Here is a 20,521-nt window from a genome sequence, read left to right on the forward strand (position 1 = left end):
CACGCTATGGGCGTGCTGACTCACCACGCAGGGGGCGTGGTGTCTGGAGACCCGTGAAGCGCAATAGAGATTCACGCGGAGTTCCAATGCTACTGCTGCACTACGCGGGGCGTGTTGCAGGCTGCCTGCTTGCAGGGGACAGCCCCCTCCGAAAATCAGCGAGCTCTTCTCCTTCTTCTATATATATGCATCGCCATTATTAACGAAATAGCTGCTCAAGGAAAGAAATTAGAGAAAAAGAAAGAAGTGTGGGCTGTCTCAGTGTATAGGTTTACGGTGAGAAGAGTGTAGTGAGTAGTAGTGAGTTAAAAGTTTATACGGTGAAAAAAAATTTTAGTTTAAGGAATTAAAAAAAATGGTTGTGAATGTTTATTAAAATATTTATATGGATTATTATTTAATTAATGTAACATATATCTTTGTTGATGCAGTCTAACAGGAATTTGTTGGTGCGTAAACTGGATCCGCTACATAGGTGAAATCCGATGGTGGAGAACTACTTACGCGCCACGGGATTTTACCACGTCTCTAGGATTGGAGGATTTCACCCCCATTTTAGCTGCTCTGGTTGAAAGGTGGAAGTCAGAAACCCACACCTTTGTATTGCCGATCGGTGAGGTTACAGTGACATTGGAGGATGTCACTCACATATTCGGCCTACCCATTGATGGAGAGCCTGTCAGTGGATGGACAGATAGTAGTGGCGACTTCCTGCAAAGTCAGAGCATAGCGATATTTGGCCGTGAGCCATCAGTCAGTCATTCTTCGAAGTCCTATATAAAGCTGGGTTGGGTTCGACGTATCAGAGACGCGGAGCCGTTAGACACTGAGGAGTCCATCAGGAGATACGTCAGATGTCAGATCTTCTGTTTTAGGGTCGACCCTATTCACGGATAAGTCGACCGCATATGCCCATGCAAAATATCTATCATTACTTCGCGATTTTGAGCGGATCCATACTTATAGTTGGGGGTCAGCATGTCTCGCACATCTTTACAGAGCACTATGTCGTGCATCACGATATGATACAAAGGAGATGGATGACCCTCTGAATCTGTTGTTTGTTTGGGCATGGGAGCGAATGCCGTGTATTGCTCCCGTACCGAGACAAACCCTTCCACCGGCCGAGATACCCATTGCAAGGAGGTAATAAGTCTTATTTTAGTCCTGTGTTACATTCATGATGCATGTTTGACATATGGTGACTTATTTAAATTTTTTCTATTAATAATGTTTCAGGTGGAGTCATTCGGAACGAACCACAGCGTGGTTATCGAAGACTGAAGAGACATTCAGGCATGATATAGACTACATGCAGGAGGTAAATAGTTATGGTTCTTCTTATCCGTTTTTCCAACTATTATTGTTAGGGTTCTAATATACCAATAATACTGTGGCAGTTTAAGTGGCGCCCGTACGACGGATTGATCGTCCCCGACGAGTTGCATCCCCATCTTGAGGTGTGTGACATTGTTGCTCCGTTGTTGTCGTTCGAGTGTGTCGAGTGGCACCCTGCGGACCGAGTGATGCGTCAGTTTGGATATGTACAACCTCCTCCGCGGGCAGCAAAGGATATTCCACTTGACCAGCATTACATCGTTCTACGTGGAGTGCAGCTTCATGACTGGACAGTTTTGCATGGGCCATGGATAGCGGAGTGGGCCAACAGGCAACACAGTCGATTGCGGGATCTGCACCCCCTTCCAACCTGGGATTTTTTACCGACGGTGGAGTACCGGGATTGGTACATAGGCTCCTACAGACATCTGTTGATATTGTCGGGGCACGTTCCTCATCATCCACAGCCACCTCCCCCACAGCCACCTGCCCCTCAGCCACCTCAGCATGCAGTGTTTGAGTCATTTCCTTATTATATACCATAGCCACCAGCCTACAGTCATGGTAGCCATCACGCTTAGCGAAGCCACCACTCTCAGCACTCTCAGCAGAGCCACCACTCTCAGCACTCAGCGCAGCCACCACTCTCAGGGCAGCCACCATTCTCAGCACTCTCAGCACAGTCAACAAGGTCAGTCCGGCCAGCATCATGATCCCGTACTTACCATTCCTTTCGGTCATAATTGGTTTGACTTCTCCAGCGAAAGAAACGGAGATCAACAGCTACCGCATTGGACCAACGCTGGGGTGGGTGGCTGGTCAGATTTTAGTGGTATCCCTTCACCGTCGGTGTCGGCTGTTCCACATAGGGCATCAGTAGATATGGCCCATGGTTTGCGGCATCGTACTTCCGACCACATGTCAGAGAGTGCGTCATGTGATAGCAGTTTTATCTAGCGTCAGTGGGCATACGCAGTTGTTGACACGTTCAAGCCCGGTCCATCCGCTCCGGCATAGGCAGGCGGGTTGGCCGCTTCTACGGAGGCAGGTGGTTCGGGAGCTCCGGCAGTGGATGATTCAGTTCGAGGTCACCCATATGACCTACGGACGGAGCGAAATCCACCTGATAGGTATATTCCATCGCGGTTCAGTCAGGGCATTATGGGTAAGGGACTGAACTGGTTTGTTGAAAAGAAGTGAGCTTGGGTTTAGGTTTTTTAGATTTTATTTTCAAAATTAAGTTAATGTAAATCGTGTTTAATGTTTGGTTTGTTAACTTATGTAATTCGTAGTTCTTTTTTGTATATTTAAAAGAAATTAAATTAATGACAATATTAAGCGGACATTAAAATATCAATGGATAGACTCCAATTGAAAAATACAAACACGTCGAATTTCAAAAGCATCAACTGACAAAATGCAAATTAAAAAATACAAACATGACCGTATTAAACTATGAAGCAGCACCACTCGGTCCAGCATGCTGAGGACACCTACTCCACTATGACCCTGAGCACCACAGAGACGGCATATCCGAGGACCACACATGTCGCGTGAGTCCATTTCATTCAAGTATCAGGTTAGTTTAGGCCTGCCTTTAGACGTTCGCCTCAGGGCGGGATTAGCGACCAATGTGGGTCCCTCATAAGCAGGCCATGTCTCGGGATCACCTAATGGTGTGAACTCAAATCTATATACCTTACGAACCTCTGTCATCTTGTACACATCATGCACATACAACTGCCAATCGAGACACTGGTTAGCACAGTAAGCAATAACAAGACGACATGGTATTCGTTCAACCTGAAAGTGCCCACAGTCACACGTCCGTCGCGCAAGATCAACAACTAACACCTTTCCGGTAGTCATTTTGTGCACCTCAAACACCTCATTTCGTCTATCAAAGCGGTGCACAACTATATTCCCAGCTTGTTGCATATTTGCTTCTATCCGCTGTTATGCAAATACGGAGTACATAAATCCAGCACGCTTGCGTTCGTGACTCTCGGCACTCTTCTGCGTAAAAAGTTCATCTTCGTCGCCGGCCTCATAAGTGGCTTCAAAGTCCTATTCGCTATCACTATTCATTCCTTCGTACACTGCAGTTCTATCATCATCTATATCTATATCATTTTGAACTGCCACTGCCTCTACAGTTTCAAACTCAACGTACAACTCAATCTGTGCGTGTTGCATCTGAGTCTGCCGGTGAATTTGAAACATATTCTGCGTACTCGCTTCATCAGTGATCGACATGGCATCAAATTGTATTAGACCACCAAAAACTACAATCGGATTCCGGTACAAAATTATGCTCACTCTCATTAACGTACCGTTCTCCATGCTTTGACAGAGGCCGTTCTGCAGCTCCATTAACGTCATCGTGCATGGAACCACAAACGAAAACGAATTCTGGGACACAAACCTCACTCCCTCATGAGTATTATGTATTATCTCACCGTTGCGATACACCACCAAGTTTGTGGTGCCCTCCATTACACTAACAACAGCCTCAAAGAACACTCAAAACACACTCAAATCTTCTTCAGTATGCAAAATACTATCGAGCTCTGCCTTATATAGAGAGGTGAACTTAACACGCCCCCACGTATTGCCTGCCTCAGCCAATCACGCTTTGACACGTGTCAGAACGCCCCCCGCGTGCTGACTCAGCACGCCCCCCACGTGCTGCATACTTGGACCAATGCATGTTCGCCACGTCAGCACTCCCCCCACGTACTTCCCCTCCTAAGCCAACCAGTCTTCACCACGTCAGCACGCCCCCTGCATGCTGACTAAGCACGCCCCCTGGGTGCTGAATAGTTGGCTCAACCTCATCCAGCCACGTCGCTTCCACGCCCCCCACGTGGTTCAGGCAACACGCCTCTGCGTGTTGTGCTTCCATCTGATACGTCCACATATGTGTAATACACACAGTATACCCATTTTCAGCCAATACACCACAATATTTTCTATATCTAAATTAATGAGCCAAAATTTGTGTTAAACGAACTTGTGTTTGTGCTAAAACCATAGTGAATGATGATCAACAAAAAGAAAAACAATACAATAGTGAATAATAGGTAGATAGCTATATAAAAAATATTTCACTTATAGCATGTTATATTGAATTGAATTCTTTTAAAGCTAATTGCGATGTATTGTTAACAGTACATATTATTTTCCTGTATTCTAATTAGATATATGAATTTCATATATCATATTAGATATAGTGATATATATGTTAGGAAATTATTTTAATTTTTTAATTTATTTGTGGCAATACATATATTAATTATAATCACAAATTATGTTATTTCAAATTAAATGACTTATATAATGATGATCTCATTTATTGTTATAAATGCTAAATTGAATAAGTCATTATTACTTTTGATTTGGAATTAAATGAGAATAAAATCAGATATTATCTTTTGTTCCTTAGATAATTATCTTTTGGATTTTAGATATATTATCTTTTGGATTTTAGATACTATTTTATTTAGATTTTAGAGTTTAATGGGTGTCATGCTCAAATATAAATAGGCCTTCAGGGTTTCGGTCCCCAATATACCAAAGCCGTCTTTGTTGCTCTTTCCCCATCAAAAGAGTTGCAGTTCAGCCGCCTAGGAATACAGAAGGCTTTGGTTGAGGAAGATCGAAAAAAACCACAAGATCCAAATTCTTCCATTAATTTCTGACTCTTATAAGTAAAGGTACGCTTCCACTTTATGTTATGTTTTTGGTGATTTAATATAGATAATCTGGGTCAATAAAACTATTTATTTCAACAAGTGGTATCAGAGCAATTCATAATTTAATCATAAAAAATATTTAGTTTTTATTTTAATTACTGAATTGATACATAGATCGATATATATGTGTCATTATGATTATATATATATGAGGTAGTCTTTCAGTTCGGCAAAATTTTTGTTTTTATTTTTTTTATAATAAGTAATAAATTTATTTATTTTAAAATATTAACAAAGTATTGCTAAATTTTGATTGTCCAAAAAAATTTAAATTATGTGTGCCATTAATTAGGTGTAAACTTAATTGATTATCCTTTTAGGATATAAGGATTAATATGTATATGTCACTTATATAAATATTAATTGATCCAAAAGGAGATTTATATTTTGCCAAGTTATGTGTACATATTAATAATGATAATAAAATTAATTGTTACATAAGGTTTACCTTTTAAGAAGGATGATGGAGACGTATCGTAGTAATAAAAAGGATCTACATATGGTGTTTATTGATTTGGAAAAAGCGTATAATAGGATACCAAGGGAGGTCTTATGGAAGGTTTTAGAAAAGATGAGGGTAAGGATCGCATATATTCGTGCAATTAAATACATGTATGATGAGGCCACAACTAGTGTGAAGACTCAAGGTGGTGTGACAGAGAAATTTTCTATTGGTATAGGATTACACCAGGGATCATCCTTAAGTCCATACATTTTCATATTAGTCTTGGAAGTACTCATAGAGCACATCCAAGAGCCTATGCCATGGTGCATGCTTTTTGCCGATGATATCGTCCTTATGGGAGAGTCAAGGGAAGACCTAAATAAGAAGTGGAGTTATGGAGAGAAGCTTTAGAAGTGTATGGTCTGCGCTTAAGCCGTAGCAAGACGGAATATATGGAATGTAAATTCAGTCCGAGAAGGGAAAACCCTAATATAGAGATGAAGATTGGAGAAAACATCCTACGAAAAGTTCAAAGTTTTAAGTATCTTGGGTGCATCATACAGGATAATGGAGAGATTGAACAGGATGTAAATCATAGGATCCAAGCAGGGTGGTCAAAATGGCGGAGTGCATCTGGTTTTATATGCAACAAAAAAGTGCCTTTAAAACTTAAAGGTAAATTCTATCGCACCGCTATAAGACCGGCTATGCTTTATAGTACGGAGTGTTGGGCGGCTAAAGGGGAGCACGAACATAAGTTAAGTGTGGCAGAGATGAAGATGTTGAGATGGATGAGTGGTCATACACAATTGGATAAAATAAGGAATGAAGATATAAGGGAGAGAGTTGGAGTAGCACCAATTGTGGAAAAGATGGTTGAATCGCGTCTTAGGTGGTTTGGACATGTGAGAAGAAGACCGATAGAACATCCAGTCAGGAGGGTGGATGAGATGGAAGATGGACAAGGGGCGAAAGGCAGATGAAGACCTAAGAAGACCATCCATGAGGTGGTCAAACGAGATCTACATGTAAATAGTCTCTCTGTAGACATGATACATGATAGAGCACAATGGCGTCGTTTGATTCATGTAGCCGACCCCACTTAGTGAGACAAGATTATGTTGTTGTTGTTGTTGTTGTTGTATAAGGAAACTAGTAACAATATAGATTATTATACTCATCTATTTTATAAAAATTTGGTTTTGGAATAAATTGATTGAACATTATGCTGCCAAAGTAGCTTCTTTTGTGAAAATTGATTTATTCAAAACATAAGGAATATGGCGATATATAATTCATGCGAATATTGGTCAGTCCAAAGGAAGGTCTATATTTAGCCGAATTGTATACACATATTGATAATAAATACATGTTTGAGTAATTAATTAAGAATAAAGTAATGCTTATTATTTATGCGAAGGATAGTCGGCCCAAAGGAAGTTTATTATTTGGCCAAATAATAAGTATTGTAAACTTTTGTTTATTTTCTATTAATTATGCGGTCAATAATCGGCCCAAAGGAAGGTTATTGTTTGGCCAATTAATAGAAAATATATGCGGTAATAAATAGGTTGCGAAATTTGAGTCTCCATGTGCACATTAAGTCGGTCCAAAGAAAGGCTTAATGTGTGACAGGAATTTTGACAATATTTGATTACTGCAATGAGAGTATCACTTACAGTTAATTTTTCTATCCAAAGATTGAAAATTAATGTTGTTCTAGATATCTCAATATAGATTTTTCTCATTATTTAACTAATGTTTACTGCATGTTCTTTTTGTTCTAATCCAGAAACTATGGTTTCAGCTACCAATGTTTCTGCACAAATTAGCAGTATTCATATGCTGAATGGTTCAAACTTTAAAGTTTGGAAGGATACCATGGAGATTGTCCTCGGTTGTATGGATCTGGATATAACTCTTCGAGAGGAGAAACCCACTTCCACTCCGAAAAATCTCAATGAGGTTAAAATAGAGAAGTGGGAGAGATCCAATTGAATGAGCATTATGATCATGAAGCGCTCAATTCTTGAGGCATTTCGGGGCTTAATTATTGAGGATAAAGATGCCAAACAGTTCCTAAAGGATGTTGAAAATTTCTTTACAAAGAATGAAAAGGCAGAGGCAAGTAGTCTTTTGAGCAAACTTGTCTCCATGAGATATAAAGGTAAAGGGAACATAAGGGAGTACATTATGAAAATGTCTCATCTTGCTTCAAAATTGAAAGCACTAAAGTTAGAGTTGTCTGAAGACTTACTCGTACATTTCATTTTGATCTCCCTTTCTGCACACTTTAGGCAATTTAAAGTGAGTTATAATACTCTAAAGGACACTTGGTCATTAAATGAGCTTATATCTCACTGTGTGCAAGAAGAAGTGAGGCTACAGCAAGATAAAGACTGAAAGTGCTCACATGGCTTCATCCTCTCAGTATAAAAGAAAGCGTGATACTACTGCGGATGTGCCTTCTCAGCAGAAAAAGGCTAAAAATAGGATCAAGTTTCAACCTGTTTTTTCTGTTAGAAGGTGGGACACATGAAGAAGGGTTGTACCAAATATGCCACCTGACATGTAAAGAAAGGTATAATTCTTACTTTCGTTTGTTCTGAGGCTAGTTTAAGTTATGCACCTGTTGATACTTGGTGGGTAGATTCTATTGCTACTACTCATGTAAGTGTTACTATGTAGGGTTGCTTGTGGAGCCGACCGCTAAGTGATGTTGAAAGATACATCTATGTGGCAGATGGCAATATAGTTGCAGTCGAAGCTATAAGAACCTTTAGATTACATTCCACAAGTGGATTTTACTTGGATTTATTAGAAAAAATTTATGTACCATTATTTAGATGGAATGTGATTTATGTTTCTTGTTTGCACAAATTAGGTTATTTTTTGTTCGTTCGGAGACAATAAAGTCAGTCTCTTCTATAATTCGAATAATATTTACTCTGGTCATTTGGTGGATAATCTATATAGGCTTGACTTAAATTCCTATAATAATGAAATAATGTAAACGGGTACAAAACAAAAACTAAATGAGAATTCGGCATCATTATGGCACAAACACCTAGGTCACATCTCTAAATAGAGAATTCAGAGGCTCGCGTCGGATGAAATTCTTGGACCCCTAAATTTGGCGGACTTGGAAGTCTGCATTGAGTGCATAAAGGGGAAAAGGACAAACGAAAGGAAATTAGGTACCGATAGAGCTAAAGATGTCTTAGAATTGATACATACTGATATATGTGGCCCATTCTCTACTGTCTCTTGGAATGGACAACGGTACTTTATTATGTTCATAGATGATTACTCTTGTTAAAGGGTATCTATATTTAATTCATGAAAAGTCCCATGGATGTTTTCAAGTCTTTCAAAGCTGAAGTTGAACTTCAACTTGGAAAGAAAATTAAAGATGTCGAGTCTGATCGTGGTGGTGAATACTACGGAAGATACGACAGTTCAGGTGAGCAACGTCCCGGGCCTTTTGCTCTTTTCCTAGAGGAGTGTGGTATTGTTCCGCAATACACCATGCCAAGCAAACCTAGTATGAATGGTGTTGCAGAGCGAAGGAACCGAACTCTTAAGGACATGGTGAGAAGTATGATTAGTCATTCTTCCTTGCCTAAGTTACTCTGGGGAGAACCCTTAAAGACCGCAGTGTACATCCTTAATAGGGTGCCAAACAATGAAGTTAACAAAATCCCATATAAAATTTGGACTGGAAAAAGGCTCAATATAAAGCATTTGCATATTTGGGGATGTCTAGTTGAGGCGCGACCTTATAGGCCGCATGAAAAAAAATTGGATTCAAGGACAATTAGTTGCTACTTTGTTGGTTACGCTGAGCATTCACGGGGGTACAGGTTTTACAATCCTGCATCAAGGTCTATTTTTGAAATGGGAAATGTGAGATTTCTTGAGGATGTTGAGTTTGGGGGGAAGGAAATATTAGGAATGTAGCTTTTGATGAGGATTCTATAACTGACAATGATCAGGTCTTTGTTCCTATTATTGTTCAAGATACAATTATAGTACAAGAGTACAATGAGAATCCTACTGTAGATCCAGTTGCAGTACAAGAGAACAATGATAATATTGTTGTTGCTCAAGATGCTACTACAGTACAGGAAAATAATGAGAATCCTCCTCAATCGAACCCATACAGCAAGCTCAACAACCTCAAGAAGTGTCATTAAGGAGATCCAACAGAGAAAGGAGAAAATCCATCTATGGTCTCAAACAAGCTTCCCGTCAATGGTATCACAAGTTTAATCAAGTCATTATCTCATATAGTTTTGAGGTAAATATTATAGATGAGTGTGTATACCGCAAGTTCAGTGGGAGTAAATACATCTTTTTGGTCTTATATGTTGATGACATTCTACTTGCCAGTAACGATATACGCTTGTCGCATGAAACTAAGAAATTTCTATCGAACAAATTCGAAATGAAAGATCTTGGTGATGCCTCCTTTGTATTAGGAATCGAGATACTAAGAGTTCGTTCTCAAGGTATTCTTGGATGATCACAAAAGAACTATATCGAAAAGATTTTAAGTAGATATGACATGGAAAGATGTAGACCAATGGACACACTCGTAACTAAAAGAGACAAGTTCAGTCTCAAGCAATGCCCTAAAAATGATCTTGAGAGGACAACAATGCATGATAAACCTTATGCATCAGCACTAGGGAGCTTGATGTATGCTCAAGTCTACACACGTCCCGATATATCATTTATAGTGGGAGTGTTGGGTAGATACTTGAGCAATCCAAGCATGAATCATTGGATAGCTGTTAAACGCGTAATGCATTATTTAAAGAGAACAAAGGATTACATGCTTACTTATCGGAGATCAGAAAATTTGGAGATCATTAGGTACTCTGATTCCGATTTCATGGCATATTGTTGCGAACTTTGTCACTGAGCTTCATATAATAGATGATATTGAAAGGTTATTAAAGATATTTTGTGACAATAAGTCAGCAATACTATACTCCAATAACAATAAGAGCTTGACAAAGTCAAAGCATATAGACATCAAGCTCTTAGTTGTCAAGGAGAAAATTCAAGAAAAACATATTTCCATAGAACATATAGGAACAGAGTATATGCTAGCAGACCCATTAACCAAGGGATTGATTCCTAAAGTCTTTCATGAGTACACTGCTTGGATGGGTGTCAATATTTGTGATGCCTTTGTTTAGTGGGAGGTTATTCTATATGTCCTATGACAGATATTGAGTTATTTTTTCTGCAGAATTAAGTTGATGGTTTATTTCATGTTATATGAAATGTTTATTTTTACAATATTTGTATTGTGTTTGATCTCAATAAAGTTTTAAAGTTGGATCAGCTGGAAATAGACATGCATGAGATCACTTGGCATGTAATTTCTATATTACTCATCCAAATTTAATCTATGTCGTTAAGTATATTAGGATGGTGATTGTCATGGTTTAGTCACGATATTTAATGTGATAAAAGCTGCGGTAGTTCCATATCTAATGTATGAGACGGACCAGATTGTTAAAGTAATGAGAGAAATAACATTCAGATGCGCGCATAAAGTTTATAAGATGTGATTATGTCAAGAAAGAATATATGTATAGCCCAAGTGGGAGATTGTTAGAAAATTATTTTAATTTCCTAATTTATTTGTGGGCAATACATATATTAATTATATTCACAAATTATGCTATTTCAAATTAAATGACTTATATAATGATGATCTCATTTATTGTTATAAATGCTAAATTGAATAAGTCATTATTACTTTTGATTTGGAATTAAATGAGAATAAAACCAGATATTATCTTTTGTTCCTTAGATAATTATCTTTTGGATTTTAGATATATTATATTTTGGACTTTAGATACTATTTTATCTGAGTTTTAGGGTTTAATGAGTGTCATGCTCAAATATAAATAGGCCTTCAAGGTTTCGGTCCCCAATATACCAAAGCTGTCTTTGTTGCTATTTTCCCATCAAAAGAGTTGCAGTTCAGCCGCCTAGGAATACAGAAGGCTTTGGTTGAGGAAGATAAAAAAAAACCACAAGATTCAAATTCTTCCATTAATTTCTAATTCTTATGAGTAAAGATACATTTCCGCTTTATGTTATATTTTTGGTGATTGGATGATTTGGGTTAATAAAATTATTTATTCCAACGTGTAAAAAAAATCACAAACAATTATATATTATAACTTCAACAAAAATATCTGATTTTTAAATTTGTTTTTCTTTTACAGAAAATTTGATTTAAGAACTCAATTAAATAAAAAAAATATTTACTCAAATTGATCTCCAAATAATTTTTAAACCAATATTAATTTCCAACAAATTTTAATAATTTTGTGAATTTCCAACAACTATTAATGTCTGTTAAATTGGTCCTCTTATCAACTCGGACTCGTCAAATTATAAGAATGATGAACTATATGGTACATAAACTAGTTGAGTAAAACGTTAATTGACATATGGAATTGATCGGGGACAAATTAATTTCTGTTTTACAAAACACAAAAATATAATATTTTTAAGAATAAATTTGATTGATAATATAATTCATTACAAACCAATATGTCTAATTATATTTATTTTCTGTTTTATTCTACATAATTGATGAGTATAATTGTGTCTTGTTCTTGGATATAGTATGAATTATTGTTTGAAACTCATTAACTATTTTTTGTACTCATTCTTCTTACTCCTAATTTTGTATTCCTAATTTTGTACTCATAGAAATATTTACAGCCACTGCAATCTTAGTAAAATTCTGTTAATCCGATTGCAAGATCGCTGAGCGGAAGTCCACCAGTTGCATATCTTTTTGTATTCAATTCTTATTAAAACTCTGTGTGACAGTATCCTTTCTCCCCTCCACTTGTACAATCTCGTTAAGTCTTCCATGGAGACTAATGTAACCCTGCAATGTAACTCAATTCCTTCCGCACAGCAAATTTCTCTTCTCTTATATGAACCCCATACACCAAAGAAAGCATAATTGAAATTATTTTTAATAATACCCCTTCAACACACAACCAAAAGCTCCCCTTGATGACAGTCAGTGGCGGAGCTTAGTTCAGACAAGGGGTGGCCATGGCCCCCCAAACTTTTTATAAAAAATTTAGTAGTACTTTTTTAAAAGATAAAAAATAGTTCAATTGACGTAAATATTTTACTGTGACTTAAAGTATCTAATAAGTTCAATAAACAACACTCTCTCTATCATTAAGTTCAAATATAAAAAATTAGATATTTTTTATTTATTTAATTTAACATTATTTTATATTTTACTATTTATTTAATTTAATTTTTTATATGATAAAAAATAATAGAATATTCAATAAGTATTAATATTATTGTATTTGTATAAATTGATAAAAAAATTCAATAAATATTATAAATTTTAATATTTGTCCTTCTAACTTCTTCTTTACATATTTTACAGAATATATATTCAAATATTTATATAAAATAATAATAAAAAATCAAAGAATTGATACATTTTTTAAGAGGATGGCTAATATTTAAGAAGGAGAACATATAACTTTTACAATATCAACACCTGTAGATAGTTCTTCTACTTTAATGAATTACGAAGAAAGTGAGATATAACTTTCAAAAGTTCAAAAAATTACATCTGATGACTTTAACTGACGCATGAGCGGCCATGGCCCCCCAAACTTTTTATAAAAAACTTAGTAGTATTTTTTTAGAAGATAAAAAATAGTTCAATTGACTTAAATATTTTACTATGACTTAAAGTATCTAATAAGTTCAATAAACAACACTCTCTCTATCTTTAAGTTCAAATATAAAAAATTAGATATTTTTTATTTATTTAATTTAACATTATTTTATATTTTACTATTTATTTAATTTAATTTTTTATATGATAAAAAATAATAGAATATTCAATAAGTATTAATATTATTGTATTTGTATAAATTGATAAAAAAATTCAATAAATATTATAAATTTTAATATTTGTCCTTCTAACTTCTTCTTTACATATTTTACAGAATATATATTCAAATATTTATATAAAATAATAATAAAAAATCAAAGAATTGATACATTTTTTAAGAGGATGGCTAATATTTAAGAAGGAGAACATATAACTTTTACAATATCAACACCTGTAGATAGTTCTTCTACTTTAATGAATTACGAAGAAAGTGAGATATAACCTTCAAAAATTCAAAAAGTTACATATGACTTTAACCTTAACTTTTTGGAAGGAGATCTTGAAATATTTGTTTAAAATTTGACAATATCACCCAAACCAGAGAGATGAGATTAGAGGAGCTTATCTTAAATAGGGTCCATATCAAAAATATTTTGACAATTATTTTCTATTTGCCCCCCCCCCAAAATTTTGTTTCAAGTTCCGCCACTGATGACAGTGACTCATTTTAAACATTATTTCATCCCAAATTAACAGTAAATCACTTGAAGCACCCTCCGACTCAACATATTCTCATCTCGCAGCATCATTCTCCCAAATTCTTATTACATCAAACTTCGTTACTACCTGCCACTTAGTCTCAAACAAGCCTAACATATTCAATTTAAATTTTTTCTTGAGGTTTTTGACCATGCTCAATTTTTCATCACCCCTCAATCCCCTAACATTTCAAGAACAAAATTATTTTAATAAATTATTACACATCTTTTTTTTGGGGCCTGCAGCGTCTTACTTTTTCTTTCTGTTTTATCTATCTTCTTTTTTGAGCAATTTTTTTCATTTTGTACTTGGAGAATAGCCATAATATCATCTTCTTCATTGTATAAAATTGCACCTAATTCCAACGCAAGGTCCCAAATTTTTCTATTTTCAAGCATTGCTCCTCCAAAATACTATCTCTGCTCCCTTACTTCCTTCATTCTTATCCGAACCCTCTTCCTAGCTACTTCTTCATTGTGTTCCGATAGCTCCCCTTGTCCCTTTGTCAATGTTGTTCCTTTTGTGCCAGAATCCATGCCACTATCATTCATAATGTCATCCCTGTCATCCGTTCTTTCAATCTTTCATCAACATCTTTCGCACCATCATCATCAACATACACACCCAACTCAACCCACCAGTCCCTCTATTCAATGTCACCGTTGGGAGAGTAGCGGCTTGGTTCTCTGTCACCAACTCTCCCTCGATCTCACGACCCAACATAGGTGGCTTCAGGGTTGCGCATCTCCCTTGCCGCGTTGAGCCTCCTCTACCGTGGCCTGCCTTTAGCTTCCCTCCTTCAACACCGATTCGGTCTCCCTCAGTCATCTCCACGCCGGTCTCCAGTGCAAGTTTCACAGATGCAGCTTCCTGCACACTTGCCGTAAACTCTTCCCTAGCGTTCCCATCCCTATCGTGGAAACCGTGCTCCACTTCCATCAAGCCTAACCCGGATTCTAGACCCAACCCAACATCATTGAACCAGTTGATTGAGGAAACCAGACCCAAGGATCCTTTCCTATCTTTTTTGAACATCCTTAACTTGTTGGACTTAGCACCAAGCCTACAAAAAACCTTATTTTTCTTATTTCTTTTGTCCCTCCTTTCCAGCCCATTAAAATTACCTTCATAAACCCATGTAACTTTTTTCAAAATCAGCTTCATAATTAATATAATCACATCCCATACAATCCGCTCTCCCTTCAATTATTTCATAAATTGGTTGATACGTTGCCGTTTTTACCTCATTGTGTTTTGAATGATCATTAATCCACTCATTCAAAATAATTTCAGGAATTACCAACATGCCCTTATCTTTTCCATCTTCCCTCAACTCTCCCATCACCACATCGGCTGTGTAACACCCTAATTACCCTAAACCTTACCTTTAGTCGTAAAGCAAAGGTTAATCAAAGGTTACGGTAATTCTAAGGCTTATACATATTTATGTAGAAGGAAATAATATATTCTAGAAGCCCGATGAGGGATTAAGCTCAAAAACAGAATTACAAAGCGCGAAACGTTCACACGAAGCTAACGCACAAGACTGCAAGGTATAGCTGCAAGAGAATAGAACATATATAGATATAAGAATATAATAATCATAAGAAACTAGCCGCAGCCTGCGGAGTTTAAGCCGACTAGTTACAAATAGAAAAATACAGAGTTTTGGAGTTAAAACAGCTTATACAACTTATCTCTCAAGTAAGCCTCTAAGGCCATGTAATCTAAAACAAAAAGGGTGAGAGAAAGTACTGCAACAAAATAAAAGAAAAATAAAATAGGAAGAAACCATACTCTGTTCTGCCACCATGTCCGCAATTTCACCGAGGTGAATTACGACCTGCATCTGAAAAACAACAACAAAGTATGGAATGAGAACCGAAGGTTCTCAGTATGGTAACAGTGCCCAATAATGTAAGATGTAAGGTTCCGGGATGCCGAAGGCAATCCTAGAACTTCCCACCAAATAGATATTCAAGCCTTAACAAAATAAATAACTTAAACCATAAACCATAAACAGGGTTATCTGAACTTAGGGAATTTCTAACTAAACTAATCACCGCTGTCCCACAGCCTTCACCAACCTACCCTCCGTGCGATCCCCTCGCCACCGCCTACCTAACCTCCTCAGCACCAGATAATCACAAATAATGCAAGTAAAACACAGGTAGTATTCATATATAACAAGTAATTCAATAAGCAAGTAGACATATTATACAATTAGGCAAACTCAAGTAATCAAAGCAAACAAACACATAAGAGATGCATATGATGAATGCCTATCCTATTGGCTCGTGATATCACTTGTCGGTCTATAAATGCCAATCCGATACATCCTTTCAGATGTAGCTTTTCTGCCACGCCCACGGATATAGTGCCGGACATACTCGCATGCGCAACCCAAGGATATAGTGCCTGGCATACTCTTGCAGCAGAAAAGGTTATTAATCATAATTCATTCCCAGGGATATAGTACATTGCACATTATCATGCTTAACCCAAGGATATAGTGTCTGACACACTCTCAACATTCAACAAGATCATCATTCCTCTCTGAGTTCTCATCGTACTTAACCCAATGATATAGTGCCTGGCACACTCTCAACATTCAACAAGATCATCATTCCTCTCTTAGTTATCACTACACTTAACTCAAGGATATAGTGCCTGACACACTCTCAACATTCATCTGGATCATCATTCCTTTTTGAGTCTTCAACTCATCACAACCATTATCAATTCATAATTTCATTCCAAACTCATTAGTTCATCAGTTTCTCAATTCGTTGTCAGTAATCACCAAGTCCACTACTCTTCCTTCTCTCTCAACCAAACTCATCCTCAATACACCAAAAACCTAAACCTCCATTCTCTAACTTTTCAAGATAATACCCGGATAATTCCACCCAAGACCTTCTCTATATTTAACCTCCAAAACAAGCCAAAACGTCTTAAATAGGTGTCACAGAAGTTTACAAGCTTGTTGGGAAGGTGAAACATTTAAAAACAAGATTTTTGTTGGAAAACAGGGCATGTGTGTACGCACAATGGTGTGCGTGCGCACGCCCAGGAGGATTTTCAAATTGTGTGCATACGCACAGGTAGTAAAATTTCAACTCTATTCATCCACATAAGGCGTGCGAACGCCCTCAATAGAGTGCACATTCCAACGTGTGCGTGCACACAGGTTGCAAAACTTCATTGGTTGTGTGTGTGCACAGGTCGTGCTAACGCTCTCAATAGCAAGAATTCCCCTATGTGTGCGTGTACACAAGGCTGTGCATACGCACAGCTTCAAAAACTCACAGGGGTGTGCGTGCGCACACAAACCAGAAATCACAAATTCTGCAGCATGCACAGGATTCAGATTTCAACACCAAACTTTGAATGATCATAACTTTCGTTACAAAAATCCATTCTCTACAAACTTTATATCAATTTAAAGCTCTCAAAGCCATATTTAAGTTAAAATAAGTTTCATGCAATTTTAAGCTTTGAGACTCAAGTTATGATCCGTCAAAATTTTCATCAAAAATTCATTTTTACCAAAAATCTCAAAACCTCAATTTTAACCAACTTTCAATTCAAAACCAAAATAAAACCTGCTCAATCATCATAAAACACTACTACATCCAAAATCTTACCATTTCATATCATTCTCCTCAATTTCACACCTAAATTACTCAACCATTACCCATATATCACTACCAATCCATAATTTCTAATTCAATCATAAATCCACACTCATAATCATCATCAACCAACAACAACTTCAACAACCAAAACAAATCCTCATCAATTCCAATAATCTTTACCAAACAATATCTAACATTAACCAAATCCATCATAAAACTCATCAACAACAATAACCAACAATCAAAATCATCATCAACATCCATCTTCAAATCTCAACACCCACCAACACAACTCATCAATCCAAACAGCAATTTATCATCATCCTAACTTCATAATCCACGTTATTTATCAACAATCTCAACACTCACCTTCAAATTACCAACAACATCAATATTCATCATCAATCATCAACCATATCAACAAGCCCTCATCAACAACAATAAATAACACATTCATCATCAACCTCATAATCATTAAATACCAACAATCATCATCAAATTCATATATTCCTCATACCAAAACTCCATATCATCATCACCATCATACAAGTTATCCCCAAACATCAAAATCACATACAATTAAACATACACCCAAAATATTCAATCATATCTTAAGGTCAACTAGCCTAAGTGTCCAGAAACATTATATATTACATAAAGAAAACCGAAACCATACCTTGGCCGATTTCCAATATGCGCAAACACCAAAAGCATGGATCCAAAAAAGTTTTCATCAAGTTCCAAACCACCAAAGCCGAACCAAAAGCCACAACCAACTCCAAAAAGCACTAAAGCTCAAACTAATAACATATATATCACCAAAATAAAAACCGAGAAACCACAACATACAATACTACAAGGGTTTATGAGGAACTTTACCTTGTCCAAAGAGGATTGGGATAAATCCCAACAATTACCCGCTACTAGAGATCACCTAAACAAGCAAAATCACAAAATCTACTAAAAAACTCTAACCCAAAAAATGTAGAAATCTAAGGCTAGAAATTCGAGCTTAAACTTCAATTTCTTACAATATTTTCTTAAATAGAAATGAAGATCTCGACGAGAGCTTCGTGTGGCCGCAAACGACTCGTCAATCGGAGTTTCGTAGCTCAAGTTATGGCTCCCGGAAGGTGAGGATGAATAGTGACATTCCCCTCTTCTCCTCTCATCTCAAATTTGCACCCTTCTCCCTCAAGTTAGGTAAAAAATGAGTTGAATGCTCATTAATTGGCGTTATATATGTTGGGCCTTGGGTCCGATTTGGGTTCGATCCAACCCATTAGCGCTTTAGGTTCGTTTGGCCCACTTTGAGACAAAACCTTTAAGATTAGTGTCCGATTTTTAATTATAAATTATTTTTTGTCCTTTCAAAACAATAAATCAATTTTCAAAATCTTATTTTCCAAAATACGCGGTACTGGACGGACTAGAGCTGGTACTGCCAGCTTAAGCGCCAGTACGCATTTTTACAAAAACTTTTCGAAAAAGATACATTTTCCAACTCAGAAAAATTCATTGAAATCAAATTTCACCTTTATATTTTCAAATTAAAACTTATAAATTTTGAATCTATTTCGGGCACTAAAATTATTTTATTAAAACAATTTTACGTGAAAAACTCTGGTTCTTTCAGGCTGTCTGGTTGTTGAAAATCGCCAGTTTTGTAGCCCGTGCACTCCTTAAGCTCGTACCTGCACACTGCCTTTCCGCAGCTATTCTTCGTTGTTCATAGCTATAGTCACTTTTTCCATTAGCTTCTTCATAACAATTCAATCCAAAAGCCTCCCGTCCCACTTCTTTTACTAGCACATCGAATCCACTAATACCTATTGTGATATGGACCCATTCATTAATCATATCCATGATACAAGTATCAATTTGCACTCGTCCAACACTAAAAGACATGCACGATTCTGTCACTTTGTCACAACTGACTACTTCCCCCCATTGACCTCCTAACATACTAAAGGTATCTGCTGACCACACATGTAACGGAACTCCGTAGTATTTTAACCACACTTTTCGAGTTTCACGTCGCTCCGTCTCATCCCATCTCCATATACTGTAGAAGAATTGCAAGAGACTATGCATTTTAAATGTATATACTTCTTCCGCATTCAATACAGAATCAAAAATAAAAAAAATTTTATATGCTCCCAGTTCCCGTACTTGGACAACTTGAGGCAGGTTTTTTCCAATCATCTTTTTCAAGGATCTAAAATCAATTGCCTTCATCGTACCGCCGACCAGACTTCTCTATAGCCAGTCCAGATTCTCTTTCATCACCAATACTTTCACTTTAATTTCTTCGTCCACCCAATTCCATGCGGATCTGGTTCTTTTTGGTGCCTTATTAGTTTCTCTACCTACCTTTGGTTATCTCCTCCCCTGAGGCTGAGAATTCGTCTTGTTCCGACTATCACCTCCTTCCTAAGCTATCTTTCGAACTTTTGTCTCAGTTGTTCGTCTATACTTCGTTTCTCCCACTTACACAATTTTCCATCTCAATCTCATACGATTCATTTCTGCTATAACTTTCAGAGCCCCACCTTTCGTTGTGTATCGGATGAACGCAGAAATATACATATTACCACATGTTTGTTTTCGTGATACATAGTTATCGTTAATGCATCCATCCAATTAAACAGATGGAATAATTCATTCTTCGAAATATCTTCAGAAAAATTATCAACAAAGATGAAAAAAGACTCATTTTTCAACCGTTAATTGATACTCTTCTTGATTCAAAATCTTAGGATCTTTTGCATGTTTCCTAATTCTAACTCACCCTATGTTTTCCATCCTCTGTCTCATTGTTTTTGATACTTAGTCTCTGAACTGGACTTTGCTAATAACATTTTCTGTGTTGGTGTTTTTCATTTTGTCACTT

General features: G+C 36.7%; 1 protein-coding gene across 1 annotated transcript; it reads right to left on the bottom strand.

The window, feature by feature from the left end:
* On the bottom strand, nucleotides 2,914–3,276 carry LOC107633972. The gene has a single exon (XM_016337558.1). The coding sequence runs from the start codon at nucleotides 3,274–3,276 to the stop codon at nucleotides 2,914–2,916; it is 363 nt and encodes a 120-aa protein (XP_016193044.1).

Source organism: Arachis ipaensis, chromosome B03 (assembly GCF_000816755.2).
Source record: "Arachis ipaensis cultivar K30076 chromosome B03, Araip1.1, whole genome shotgun sequence".
NCBI lineage: Eukaryota > Viridiplantae > Streptophyta > Magnoliopsida > Fabales > Fabaceae > Arachis > Arachis ipaensis.